The sequence below is a fragment of the Lichenostomus cassidix genome, chromosome 2, assembly GCF_008360975.1.
Source record: "Lichenostomus cassidix isolate B80296 chromosome 2, HeHo_3.0, whole genome shotgun sequence".
Taxonomy (NCBI): Eukaryota; Metazoa; Chordata; class Aves; order Passeriformes; family Meliphagidae; genus Lichenostomus; species Lichenostomus cassidix.
In genome coordinates this window covers 122,518,813-122,532,917 of record NC_139482.1, presented here as the reverse complement: position 1 = coordinate 122,532,917, position 14,105 = coordinate 122,518,813, and the positions used below count along the sequence as shown (strand labels likewise).

General features: G+C 40.9%; 1 protein-coding gene across 2 annotated transcripts in view; it reads right to left on the bottom strand.

Moving 5' to 3' along the window:
* ZC2HC1A (zinc finger C2HC-type containing 1A) overlaps positions 1–13,648 on the bottom strand; it is a 30,015-nt gene extending 16,367 nt beyond the window's left edge. The window contains exons 1-4 of one of the 2 annotated variants that reach the window (XM_085053078.1): positions 13,500–13,648; positions 2,461–2,534; positions 1,632–1,748; positions 1,293–1,428 (exon numbers count right to left, since the gene is read on the bottom strand). In XM_085053078.1, coding sequence (XP_084909204.1) covers positions 1,293–1,428; positions 1,632–1,748; positions 2,461–2,534; positions 13,500–13,515 — 343 coding nt within the window. In that variant the 5' untranslated portion in view covers positions 13,516–13,648. The remainder of the gene's footprint in view (positions 1–1,292; positions 1,429–1,631; positions 1,749–2,460; positions 2,535–13,499) is intronic. The other variant, XM_085053079.1, reaches the window with a different exon arrangement.
* Between the last annotated feature and the right edge of the window lie 457 nt (positions 13,649–14,105).

Here is a 14,105-nt window from a genome sequence, read left to right as displayed (position 1 = left end):
AGCAAAACTAAGCTTGGAGAAAGTAAAAAAATGAAAGGAAGAGAAACAGAGACACAGTATCTTCCCTTTACCTCCCACCACTTTTCAAGTAGGCTCAATAAAATTATATCCTTCGCTTCAAACTCATTTACTGTCTGGAACCAAGGGAGCACCATGCTAGTAGCTTTTCCAAGCTACATTTAGTTCTGGGGTTTTCTGCCCGTAATTCAGAACCTATACAACTAGATAGATTATAGACATACCACACAGATTATTAATGATTCTTTCCATGATCCTTCCCATAAATCTTCCCATGATTCTTTCCTCATGATTCCTATCCACAGCATTAGCTACTGGTTTTACTTTAAGATGACTTTACTTTTTCAGATTAGCTATACAGCTTTACAAGATTGTGTGTATAGAATGCTGAATAATACAACAGCTCCTTACAGTGAATGCACAATTGCAATCCTAATACTGGACTAACATGTTTCCTGTACAGAAACAAGGTAGGGAACACTTTACACCCACAATTGACCACAAACAGATAGACGCAAACACACCCTTTTTTCCATTTTTCCCAATCTTTCTGAAAACAGCCATTAAGCTGATCAAATGGTTTAGCTTTTAGGACAAGAGAAAGAAATATATTCTCCAACCTATTATCATAGCCCAGAAGCTACATGAAAAGTGTGTTTCCTTCTCATTCACATCAGACTGCTTGAACACTTTACCATCCTCAGTTCTGAAAGTACCCAAGGACTGTCACTCCCTTGACAATACAGACTCCACACATCTCACATACCCAAATCACAAGTGTCCTCACCACATGAGGAAGGACCATATGCACATAAAGGCATACACCACATACATGAAACTAAATTTGAATTCAGCAAGAAATGGAGAGATTACATTCGAAGAACACAAAAGTGCATTCCCGCAACATGAATAATAAAAATGTTGTGTGTGTCAGGTAATTTAAAAGGCAGTCTGCTATTTCTGAGCACTTCCAGTGCTGTGAGTACAAATAAGGTATTAAAACAATTTGTCCAGCCTACAGTTTACAAGACAGTAGGCAAGCTGCAAGTTGGCCACAGCTACCTTTCCACACATAAAAACAAAGTCATGGGCTTTGAAAGCTACACAGGATGTGAGCCAGCCAGACGCACAGCCACAATGTGACATCTGCACAGAGACACTAAGTCATATTCAAGAACTTGTGAATGTTGTATTCCAACAAATTCCTTTTAAATTCAAATTTCTACATATTAACTAAAAAAAAAATCTCTAAGGAACTTGACTATTTTACATACCAGGGTCATACGAAGGTGGAGGTGGTGGAGGGAGTTTTCCACCATCTTTAAGATTAAGTCCTTTGGCTGCTCGTATAGTTGCTATAAATTCCTCATGCTTTCGCCTCCAGTTAGAAGGTTTTTTGGGTGGTTCTGGCTAAGAAGCAAAAAAGAAAGCTTTGTACGTTTGCAGTCTTTACTTGAAGCTAAGTATGTGCCTTATTTTAGTACACAACATCACAGATTTCTTCCAGATCTTAGCTGATCTAATTAATACAAACTGCCAGCAGAAATAAGTCTTATTAAAATGCATATATAGTTTGCCTAAAATGTTCACATTCAGAGTACATTATAACATACCCGTGGCTTAAGAGGTTTTACTGTGGGAATGTCAGTTCCTTCTGCTCTCTGTCGGCTGGAATCAAATGTCTTCCTTTTCTTGGCAGAAGTTTTTTGGCAAATGGGTCCATGCTTTTTCTAAAACCAGAAGCAAAATAAAAAGAGAGTACAGAACTTAGTTTTGAAAACAAAAGTTATTAACATGTTATTTCCCCTCTTTCTTGATATAAAAATTAACAAAAAAGGCCCAACTCTTGATGAATAAGCTCAGACTATTTTCACTCAAACGTTTATGCCAGCATCTACCTTTAAAACAGAAGTACAGGAATTCACAAATATGTATCCACAGTAACAAAAACATAGGTGATAATGAAGAAGCAGAAGGCATCTATATTCGCTCCTTGCACATAAAAAAAATGATGATAGGTAGGCAGCATTTGCATTGAATGGCAAAACAAATCATAGGTATCTGAAATTCATATTCACATTTAAGGACAGACTGATCTCTATTAACAATGGAGAACAGAGTTTTGGAGACGGCTACCAAAACACTTCATTTACTAGCTGAGACTCAAAACTGCAGAAGACAAGGATTGATTCTGTAACCCTAGAGAAGATGCTTTTAGAGACATGTATTTCAGAAAATGATGGGATCTTAAAATAAAATTGACCCCCTTCTTAGGCACTTCAAAACTGAGACAACTGGAATCAGTAATTACTTGGGGGGGGGAACCCAAAACCCTTACAAAAACAAAGCACCTAAATCTACTTTATTTAGCTATAGTGACCACTGCTTATCTTTCATATCGACTTGTCAAACCTAAAAGCCAACAATGCTCACACCACTTACCAGTGCTGCTGGAAAGAAAGTCCTTCCACAAATCTTACACGGCAACAGATCTCCAGTTTGCACTGCAACCTCACCTTAAAAAAACCAACATACTTCTATTAGAAAATTTGATTAAATTAATGACAAAGTATTATTTCAAAAATGCTAACCTCATATACACTTAGCAATAATAACAGTTGTTACTGTAAAAGTATATATCCTTTGACCTGTGGAGACACTATACAGATGAGAAAGGCAAAGAAGATACAGGAGTCCATAGGTACTTTTGGAAGCTGTCATGCCCAGCAACATGCCACTAGCAATTCTATTAATTTATAATACATAACTCCACTCCCTTAAAGAATGCACGTCAACATGCAAATGACAAATCCACTGTAAGTTCCAATGACAGCTCAAATACATACCAAGCATAAAGCTATTTAGTGGGTTTTTCTGTGTCTTTGGAAGAGATCAAATTTAGCACCAAATATAAAAGACACATTCCACCATTTTGCACCACTAAGTTAAACTATTCCACTTTCTCTTGTAAAGAAAACAGTCTTTAATGCTATTTTTACTACGTATTTTTATTCACATTATTACTCATGGTTTACGGCAGTATTTCTGATGTTGCTATTCAAGCATTGGTAACAAAAATGTAAATAGCATATTTGACATACAGCAGATCCACAGAACCAGACAAAAGACCAACAAGTCAAAGTATCAAGGCCTATGCAAGCAAATATATGTATATAGCATGCACTATGCAACAGAGTTGTGGCAGAGATTAAAAACTCTGGTTTCCCAATAAAAATCTGGTGCTATACCAGAAGAATACAGGGGTATTTTTATATCATGCATACATCAAGAAAGAGGCAGTAAGTTTGGATTAAGTTTGAGACTTACTAGTAGCTTTCTGTGTACTCAATCTGACTGTTGCAGACAATAAAACTGCCTCTACACCATGTTAAAATAAAATCACTTCAAACTGACTGGTATTTTAGGCAAAGCAGCATCTTAAACTAACAAAGTTATCAACATAGCAATGCTCAGTGATTTGATCAGCTTTTGTTCCCAGCTTCCCAGTGGAAAACTCTTTTCCACCTAAACATACACACTCACTAACTAAGGGTATAACCAGCCCTAAAGAAAATGAATAATGAAATACTTAACAGCAAACAAACACAGATTTAGGCACCCATGGTTCCCACTGAAAATAATTTTTTCCCAAATGCAAAGATGAAAATTGAGTCTGTGCGTTTAGATGTACACAAGTAGGAGAAGTAGGACAAATACAAAACATGCAGATAAATCTTGTTTTTCTTCTATTCTTGCTTTTGAATTATACTTGAATGCTATGAAGATTTACTAAGAAATTATTTGTCAACTGTATTTCTTCAATCTCTATTTTAAAAAATCATGTCCAAAATTTTTTCCACAGGTCTGTTTTCTTAAACCCTCAAGCCTGAGCATACCATTATAATCACAAGTGATAACATGCACACTGGTTGGACAAAGCTTAGATGGCTGTGAACCTGCCCTCACCACTGACTTGAAGGATTAGCAGCAATGGTTGTAAGCTTTTCTCAATTAATCCACTCAAAAATAAAAGATATGCACAGACTTCTTTATTTCATTACTTCATTCTTCAGTGGTCCCAGCACTCTTTATAATGATAACCTACATCACTGCAAACTCAGTTCTGCTAAAGAGTTCAACTTCTTTTTATGACAACATTCTAATACAACCCTCAGCTTTGCATATACAAGTAGGAGATGCATTTCATAAAAATACAAAGTGACACTGTTTGTGTCTTTAATAAATTACCTGAAATAAATCAGAATTACTGATCTTGAAATAAGGTATACAGTATAAGACTGAGGATGTGGCTGACAAAAAAATTCTTTCAAATATCTGCCTTATTAAAAGAAGCTACATTTCCCACCATGTTCTTCTCTGTTCACTGAACTCTAGAATTTGAGGTGGTGCTTAAATTCTGCATTAAAAGAAGCAGACTTAACAGCTGCTCACCTGAACGAGCAGTATTTACATAAGACATACCAATGCACAAGGAATGCCAATTACCACTTAGCGCAGCTACAGTTACAGAGCTGGACTTCCTTACAGCATTCCTCCCCTCCCTTGCTGCTGGCAGGTAATCACATTTGCCTAGAGCTATTTCTACTGCCAACACCTCCTGTGTAACACAAATCACTGACCCAAAGCACATAAGGAAGTTATTTTAAAAGAATGAAAGTTCCTGAAGTTTTGTTGAAAATGGGAAGCCAAGAGTCCTTTATGTTTGCACACTTAGCCCTTCAGTTTCTTAATTCCTCTGTGATTTTCCTCACTTTTAGAGTAAAAAAGCCCACAAAACCAAACAAACCAAAACCACAAAACTTTAACATTTCTCTCTAGGAGTCTATGAGCCTTCCCTTATAGAAGGGTTAGCAATGTTATCCACATGAAATCTTATAATTTAAAAGACATGGGAATAAAATTATGAAAGTTGCAAAAGAGTTAGTTTTGGCTTTGTTTCGTTTGGTTTTTTTTTTTTTTTAAAGACATTCACATGTGATATCTATTGAAATTTTTTCCTGAAAAAAGTTAACTGAAATGGTTGTTAAACTGGGATGTACTGGGGAAAGGAGGTTAAAAAAAAAAGCAACACTCAAATCAGGAAACAGGAGGAGGATCTGCTTGACAAATTGGTCTGAGAATAGAAATTGGTACTAAGATAATGTCATGGCAATTTTCTTCAGACTGTAAATCTAGCAACAATGCAGAACTTTTTAAAATAATTTGTAGTTATACAGCCACAGAAACCCTATGATCCAGCAGCTACACTTCTTTTCCTTTTTACCAACTTTAACACCACTGATCACCAGCAGTTAAGATGCTTGTATTAAACATAAATGAATGTAGTTAATTTGGAAGAAGGACTGAAGTAATTACTATTGTTTATATTAACAAAACACATCTAGAGAAAAGACGGGTTCAAAATTGTTATGTGAATACCAAAGAAGTGCTATTTCTGTGGAAGTGATGCCAAAACTATGATATATGTCTTTACATCCTATTCTACTGCCTGAAACCAGGTCTCAGATAAAAACAATTGTGTACCTGGTACAATGCTGGGTACCTGACTTAAACAATCAGGTGGGAAGGTTATTAGCAGGACTACAATAATCTCATCATTTGTGTTTGTAAACTGTCCCAGTTAGAGCTCCCCCTCATGCAGCTAATTCCAAATAATTGGGTTTGAACCTACACAAGTTATTGTACGCATTCCTTCTAAGCATGGTCAAAGCCTAGTTGCGTATACTTTTCTGATCTTGAAGTTAAGAGTTTAGCTGTGAAGTCTGGGTGGACCACCAAGTCTGACAGCATCCTGTACAGTCCCAAGATGTATCATGGTGCTTTCAATATTACAGAAAAGTTTAGGCTTCCTTGGAATGTAGATTTCCAGGGAACAACTTTTTTCCTATCTCCTCTTATACTCAAATACCACAATTGATTTGCAGCAAAAAGGGCAAGCTGCCAGTTCTCAGTTTATCTTTTTCAGTATAATGTGTGGACCCATCAGTACATACAAGTTTGATCTGACATAGTCACGACTGTAACACTCGTTCTTGTTGTCCTGTTTACAGATAAAGCAATTGTGTAAATAAACTTCACACCTAGAGGGAGCAGAAGTCTTCAGTATTGCTGAACAGCTATTACCTGAAGTTTTATTACACTTTTCTCTTTTGGAGAGCCTTACATAGCCAAGTATGTGTGTGCATTTAGACATAAATTGCAGAAAGCTTCAAACAAACAAGACTGCACTTAGTAACAACAGTATTTTGCCAAGTTGTAAAATCTGTCTGACTGCCCTTCAAAACCTTTTCTTTATCTGCAGCAGTGACAGTACTAAACTATTTGGGCCAGACAACTGTGATAATCAAAATCATCAAGCCTCACTGAATTTAGATGTGCAAAAACACTTTAGTATGATTCCCTGCCTTGGGACTATGTGACTATTTGAAGCCAGCAAGTACAAGTGTTGAAAGTTATCACCTGAAGAGCACTTGCCAATTTCTTCTGCAAAACTGTAACTATTGCTTTTAGCACAACTGTGTTCTCATCTCCGAAAGCAATGTACTTTCCACTTAAGAGTTCCACAGATTTATGGTACAACAAAAAATGCAGTCCATTCCCCACATTAGCTAGAATCTGTATCATCAAGCCATAGCATCTGGTTCTTTGGGGACTACGCAGTCTCTAATATATGCCCAATAATCAATATATTTTTTAATCAACACATTACCTAACCATAGCCTAACTAATAACAAATACTACAAGCAAGGGTTACCTAAAAATTACACCAATGCAGTGACACAGGTAGGGAACTTCACAGAACTACAGAATGGTTTGGGTTGGAAGAGGACCTTGAAGATCACATAGTTCCAGCCCCCTCCTGTGGGTAGGAATCCCTTCAGCTAGAACAGGTTGCTCAGAGCCCTTGAACACTTCTTTGAACAGCAAAATACAATTTAGAGCATTAATTTTTAAAAAGCAGTTCTAAAGATAATTAAATAACATAATGAAAATATGAAGGTACCAAAGCAGGAAAAAAGTGTTCCAATAATGATTTAAGTTTTGCACATTTGCAATATTTGGCCAAAAGGAATTCTGAAATGCAAAGGCATGTCAGATAAATACACTGTCATTCTTAACAACAGGCAGTACTTGCCATACTTTGGTAAAGCCAACTTGATAAATGGTGATCTGTATGTTTTATCCCTTTATCCCAATTTCAGAGGAAAGCCTCATGAATTCTCCTCTACTCCTGTATCGACAATCTTGTATAAACCTATCACTTCTGCTTCCAAAAGACAACAAAAAGCACTGTGGCATCCATTCCTTTGAGCTGAAAAGACTTTCATAGTACTCTGCATGTTTTTATATCAGCTTTTCAGCTTGACAATGAAAATGCATTATATTTGTCAAAAAAATGTTACTGCATTGAACATGAATGAGTCTGATGATGGGGACTTTGGTATTAGTTCCTTGAAAATAACATATCAAGACAAGACCCATTGCCTCAAAGTGACAACCTGGAGGAGGATTCTATATAGGTTTTTTTGGTGACTGAGAAATGAATTGAATGCAGTCAAGACTGATTGTAACAGCAGCACACAGACAACTCATATCATGGTGTACTCCCCTTTACTACAACTGTCTGTCCTTTTTTCCTTCCTTCCTCATACGGAGCGTAACTTTTAATGTGAAAACATGCCAGTCACATCGCACATCCTTAATAATAACCAGCTCTCCTGGACTCCTCTCTATGGCCATCTCTCATGGGATTCTTGCAAGCAGATCCTTCAAGTCAAAGCCTGTTCTCTTGAACTCCAGGGCTGAGGTTCTGTTATTTACCCAGCTCCCTCCTCTCAGGATCCTGAATTCAATTGTCCTATGGTCACTGAAGGAAAGCCTGCTCCAACCTTCCCATCTCACATGTCTGTACATACGAAGTACTGCAGGACTGCCTCCCCTTGACAGCTTCTTGATCACCTAGGTCAGGAATTTGCCACCAATGCATACCAGAAGCCTCCTAGCTGCTTGAGACTTGCAGTTTTGTCCCTCCATCAGACACTGAGTGGTAAAGTCTCTCAAGAGGACCAGAGCCTGTGAATACATGGCTCCTTCCAATTATCTGAAGGAGACCTCATCTTTTTCCTGATCAGGTGGCTTTTAGCAGACAGCCACAACAGCTTTTCCCACACTGGTCTGCTTACTAACCCTGATTCATAAGCTCCCAGGTGGCTGCACGGCCAAAACTCTGTGCAGTCTCACTGCTCTCCCACATAAAGGGCAACTTCCCCCCTTGCCATCCAGCTGGTTCTTCCTGAAGAGCCTGTACTCATCCAGCACAGCACTGCAGTCCTGTGAGCTGTCCTACCACCTACGCATGATGCCAACTAGAACCTAGCCCTGCAACTGAGTGCAGACCTCCAATTCCTCCCATTTGTTCCCATACTGACTGCTAATGTACAGACATTCTAGAGAGTCACTGAGTCATGACGGTCATCCAAAAAAATCTATGAGACCTTGCCCTGCAAAGCCTATGGAAACACAACTAAACCAAAGGCAAATAAGCAGCACTATTTGATCGATCTGAATTCCAAATACATCATCTAGCCTTCTATTAACAAGCTTTAAGATCAACTAGAGGCATGAGAAAGCATGTGACCTGCAAAACCTACGTACATGTTACACAATTCTGCTTTGGCATCACAAGCTCACTTTTTTCCTGTAATAGGCTACAGGCACTGTGATGACTGTGAGTGCAGTCAGGCAAAGATTTGACTTCTCACACCAGCCTTAAAGCAAGACTGCTTTGCAGTAGTGATCCCCAAAGCAAATCTAGGCTTACATACTCCACTACACAAGTGTAACTGGGCAGAGCAATCCCTGCCTAAGTGTACTTGCTTATCAAAATCCAAATTGTCTAAAAATAATGTGTTAAAAATTGATAATAAATTTAATTTATAATATGTTGATTCCTAGTTTGCCCCACCCCCAGAATTTCTTTAGAAAGAAAGCCCACTTTTCAGCTGCTCAAGTCAAGTGCTTATCATACTCCTGGAACCAGGTTTCACTGAAATGCAACACCTTTGTGTGTGTGCAGGTAAAACATGTTCATCTTCCTGCTACATTCAACCAATTGAAGTCAATCAGTAGATCAATCTAGCTTCTGCAATTTAAGTTAAAAATGCAAGAAATCTAATGAACTATAGAAAAGGGCATAAAATCTATTAGTTCTAAGACACTGAAGGAACTATCTGACACAATCAAATTTCTTTCTACACAAACTCCTGTCTACTTTCTCTCTGGTAAAAGTGAAACATATTCTGGTAGTGCATTTCTCCTAATTGTACCAGCCTAAACTCAGCTTTCAGAGTTTTTCTATAAGTAAAATAACCATTAATAAAAAAAAAAAAAACCCTAACATGATGGCTTTAAAAAGAGTAAATACATATAGAGTGTTAAAGATCAAAGTCAGATCACTTAACAGAGATGCAAGTATGCCCAGTGAAACGAGTCCAGTGTAAAGTCACATTTATTATTATGTTTTAAAGGCTATCAGAGACAAATAACTTCTTAAAAATAATACACATTAATATTAGTTTTGTATTTCAATCTTTAATAGCTTTCAAGTTGCTGTGCACAATAAAATGAATTCTTTCTTCTATTGGACAGAAGATATACCTATTAAAAAAAAAAAACTGAAGTCTTAAGTCAAATGGAGCTAAAGAAAATGGCTGCCAAAGGAAGGAAGCTGCTGCATGCATCCAGTGAGGCAAGACAAAGATCAACTCTAAAGGGAAAAGAAGACCCACACTAATATTATTTTTTGGTTTAATACCCAATAATTTTCTACACTATAAGGGAAAAAAATAAGACTGGGCATTAGCTTGTTCAGAAATTCTGTCAAAGCAAGCATAAGCACTTGCTCTCAAGAGTCACATTACTAACATAAAACCTCAAAGGAGAAATCTTGTGCTGTTAGGGGTGGAGCAGGGCATCTCAGGGAAGAGAAGGGTCCAGGCACAAACACTATCCCAGCGCAGACCCCAGCTCTCAGCAGAAGATGCTGTACAGAGAGACCTCGAGGACACACCCAGACTGCTCAGAGTGTACAAGCTTAATCACAGTAGTGCCTACGCAGATCCGCAAGGGAAAGCTCTGGGTTTGACACTGCAGGCTATTTCCTGAGCAAGCAGCCACTCATCCCCTTCCAACCCCAAGCAGCCTTCCCCGGCTGCCCGAGCACTGGGCTGGGTAAGCGCTGCCATTACCTACCACAGGGAGCTGGACTTTAGCCCTCGGACACAGCTGCCCCTCTGCCCCTTGTTCCTCAGGCTGGGATGGGCTGTGAACAAGTGTGGGAAGCGGCATTTAGTTGGCTCAAGCAGCTGTTGTCGGCATCCTCCCAGAAAAAACAACAGACTGGAGAGAAGCCGATCAAACACCACCACTGGACTGCGCCGGCTAAAATGAAGTCAGGAATTCAGTGCTTGGCTCCATCTCGCTCAAGCAAAACAGAGAGCAACAAACATGCCTGTGTGATAGCTTTTTTCTTGACATCCAAGCAGTGAAAGAAACAAGAGCATGTTAATCCATCAAAACCAGTGGTGAGATTCAGCACATGGTGAACTAATGAATTGATATTTAAGCTCACTTTACAGATCACTACATTTTCAGACAGAGCCAGTCTAATGCTCTAACTATTTTCATTGGTAAATTAAATGAAATTGAAAAAAAGCAAAACAGCACACAGGTTGCAAAGGATTAATATCCGATTCGGCACCTGTAATGACAAGCGTGCACTCATCGCTTTTATAAAACTTTAAAGTTACAAATTTGACTCAATATAGTAATATAATGATATTGACAAAAAACTAATGTAATAAAGCAACAGCCTTAAAGGAGCAACAGAAGTAAATTTTAGAAGAAACTTTTAAGTGACCTAGAAACCTACTTTGCCATTTCACAGAACATTTAAACTTGCACATAGTGAGAAAATGCACCTGTGATACTGAAAGCATTATTTAACTTTTTAAATGTCATTAATGCAGCTCCACATGCCAACTATGATACATTAACCTCTCCACTTTCTGGAGAGGATCATTATAAACCGGTTAAAGTTATTTCTTATGAATAGCATGCCTATATAAACCAAAATAAAACAGACCTTTCACCTATAATGCTGAGCTTCAGCAAAGCACCAGCTTCTGAGGCGGGAAAGTCCAGGACAAGCACATTGAGCCTGAGGTGGTGTTCCACAGTCACAGACACACCAAGAGACTGCTGTCAACAGACAAAGTTCTGCCCTTCCCCATAACCATGTCCCTCACACAGAGCTGCCAAGTACCTACTGCACCAGTCAGCTCTGGGAAATTATTTTACTAAGCACTAATATAGCGAGACAGCAGGCTGAGCCAGATTTCAGAAGCTGCCCATACTTCTATGTCAGATGGGTATGACTGTGCAATTGCACATCCTAACATAAATTTAATCTAAAATGGCAACCAGCAATGCTGCTCTGAGTTGCCAATGGAGCAATGACTGGATAAAAGCATAATACCCAATGAAATAATTTATTATTATTATTGGCTTTGCCTACATTTTTCTTGTCCTAGGGCGACCTTTCTACAAAAAACTTCATCTGAGCCTAGGCTAATACGCATGAACAAAGACAGAATAAACTGAAAATCTGTAAATAAAAGCAAGCCCATTTGCTTCAAATGTTTTGAAGCAGAAAAGTAAGTATTTGATTTTGAGGCAATTATTAAAAAATAAAAATAAGGCAAAGTGACCCACAAAAATTCAGAAAATTGTTCTTCAGTTTCAAGAACTTTCACATTCAAGGATCCTGGATAACAGTGTGAGATATGAGTGTTCACAAGGCAAGGACAACTGGAGTTTTAGACATGACTTATTTCCTGTGCTATTCTGAAATTAAACTCAAGTGTTCTGAAGAATCATTTCACATGATGGAAAAAATGCTTTGACAAGCTCTAGCTTTGGGAAGTACTTTATAGAAAAGGTTCAGTAAAACATGAGATTTCACCTATGATTTAGCAGTTCTTCCTCCCTCCACTCTCTGTACCTTCTGAAATGGAAACAAGATATAAAGCACTTCTAACAATGTCAGAAACTAGACAAAATTTACTGAAAAAATTGCAAGCTTTTTCAGGCTTCTGCTGTTACCTGTAGATCTACTTTCCTCGTACTCTCTGTAATGAAGGTGCTACAGCTTACACAACACAGCAAGCATAGCTGGCCTTGGTAAATTAGCACACAGCCAAATCAATTGATAGATGGGCTGCTGATGATGTACAGTCCCAAATGCAGTAAAACACGTAGCTTATTCACCATTAAGGCAAGTTTTCCCCTTTTGGAGAGGTAACATACAATTGTCCTGAGAGCTGGAATGCCAGATAAGGTATTATTTGATAAACACTGGACACCACCTTTCAAATTCCAAAAGCATTAACAGTCAGCAAAGAATGCTAAGTGAATCAAATAAATCTCTTGGGATTTTAATGCCAAATTATGTTCAAATTTAGAGTCTTAATGAAGTCACTCGGCATAAGACCAGGGTCTGATTACTGTAAAATCTACTAAAGACAGAATACAGGTATTCTGTGAAAATTACTTCAAGTTCTCCAACTGTTCTAGAAAGGATAAAGAACGAAGGCTAGTTTGTGCTTACTCCTATTTAAGCATTCAGTTAGCTCTAGAAAAGCAGAACATGGTAGACTTCATGACTGTGCTGTATAGTTTCTCCAAACAGATCTGTATTTTTTTAAGTACTGTAGTTAAAACAGCTCGCAAAACGCAGTAATGACAGGCCTACCAAAATGTTCCGATTGCAAGCATGAATTCCAAGCTGATATCTATGTTATGATGGATAACATCATCGATGAAAATGATGTTACCATTTCGGAGAGCAAGGATATTTTTATTAATTCCACCGGCACAGGATAAAGTTGCAAATACCCTGTCAGCAAATTCATACCTAGTTCTCTTCACCGCACCGAACACTCCCCTAGAATGATAAGCGGATCTTCACTCCCACCTTAGCCATCTGTTAGCAAAAGGAAAGGGCTCCTGGCAGAGATGCCCGCACTCCCCGCCCGCAGGGGCCCCGCCGAGCGCTCCGAGCGCGGCCGCCGCAGGGAGGGGCCGGCGGGCTCGGTGCGGGAGCCGAGCAGCGCCCGAGACAAAGCTCAGCGAGCCCGGTCCTGCCGCCGCTCGGTCCTGCCGCCGCCCGGCCCCGCGGGCTCCGTGCAGGGGCCGCTGCCTGCCGCCTTTGTCCGCCGCCCCCCGCCGCGGCGCTCGCCCGCCTCAGCCCCGCCGGCCCCCGGCACTCCCGGCAGCGGGGCTCCGGGAACGGGGAAGGCGGTGCCCGGGCCCGGCTCCCGCCACAGCCACCGCCCGAGCACGCCCCGGCCGTAACACAAAGGAGAGACCCGCCTCGCCCCGGCCCCGCCGCCGCCTCTCACCTTCCAGCCCCTCCATGGCGCACCCCGACCGCCGGCTCGGGCTGGGCTCGGTTTCCGACCGCCGCTGCTGTGGCAACGCCGCCACCTCCCGGCCCGCCAACAAGCGCCGCTCCCATTGGCCGCGCGGCCGGGCGGCCACAGCCCCGGGGCGGGCGGGCAGCCTGAGCCCCTCGGCACCTCCGCCCCGCCCGGCCGCGCCCTTCGCCCCGCCCGGCGGCCCGACAGCACCCCGCCGGCCCCGCACCCACCCCGCCCGGCGGCCCGACAGCACCCCACCGGCCCGACCGCACCCCACCGGCCCCACCGCACCCCACCGGCCCCGAACCCGCCCCGCCCCGCCCCGGCGGCCGCCCGTCGCCGGGGATCACAAGCTCCGCTCCGCCGCGCCGGGCCCGGGCCGTGTCCCCCGCCCTGAGGCTGCGCCCCTGGTTGGGTCTTCCCAAGGGAGCAGGGCACCGAGTCTACGCATTTCCCTGCAAAAACCAGGGTTATCCTGACTCAGGTGCTGACTCGGATCCTGACTCAGGACCCGAAGCCCATTCGTTGAGGTTATGCTGTGATCAGAATATCCTTCCAAGAGCAGCACTTGTACAATGAACACAGGAT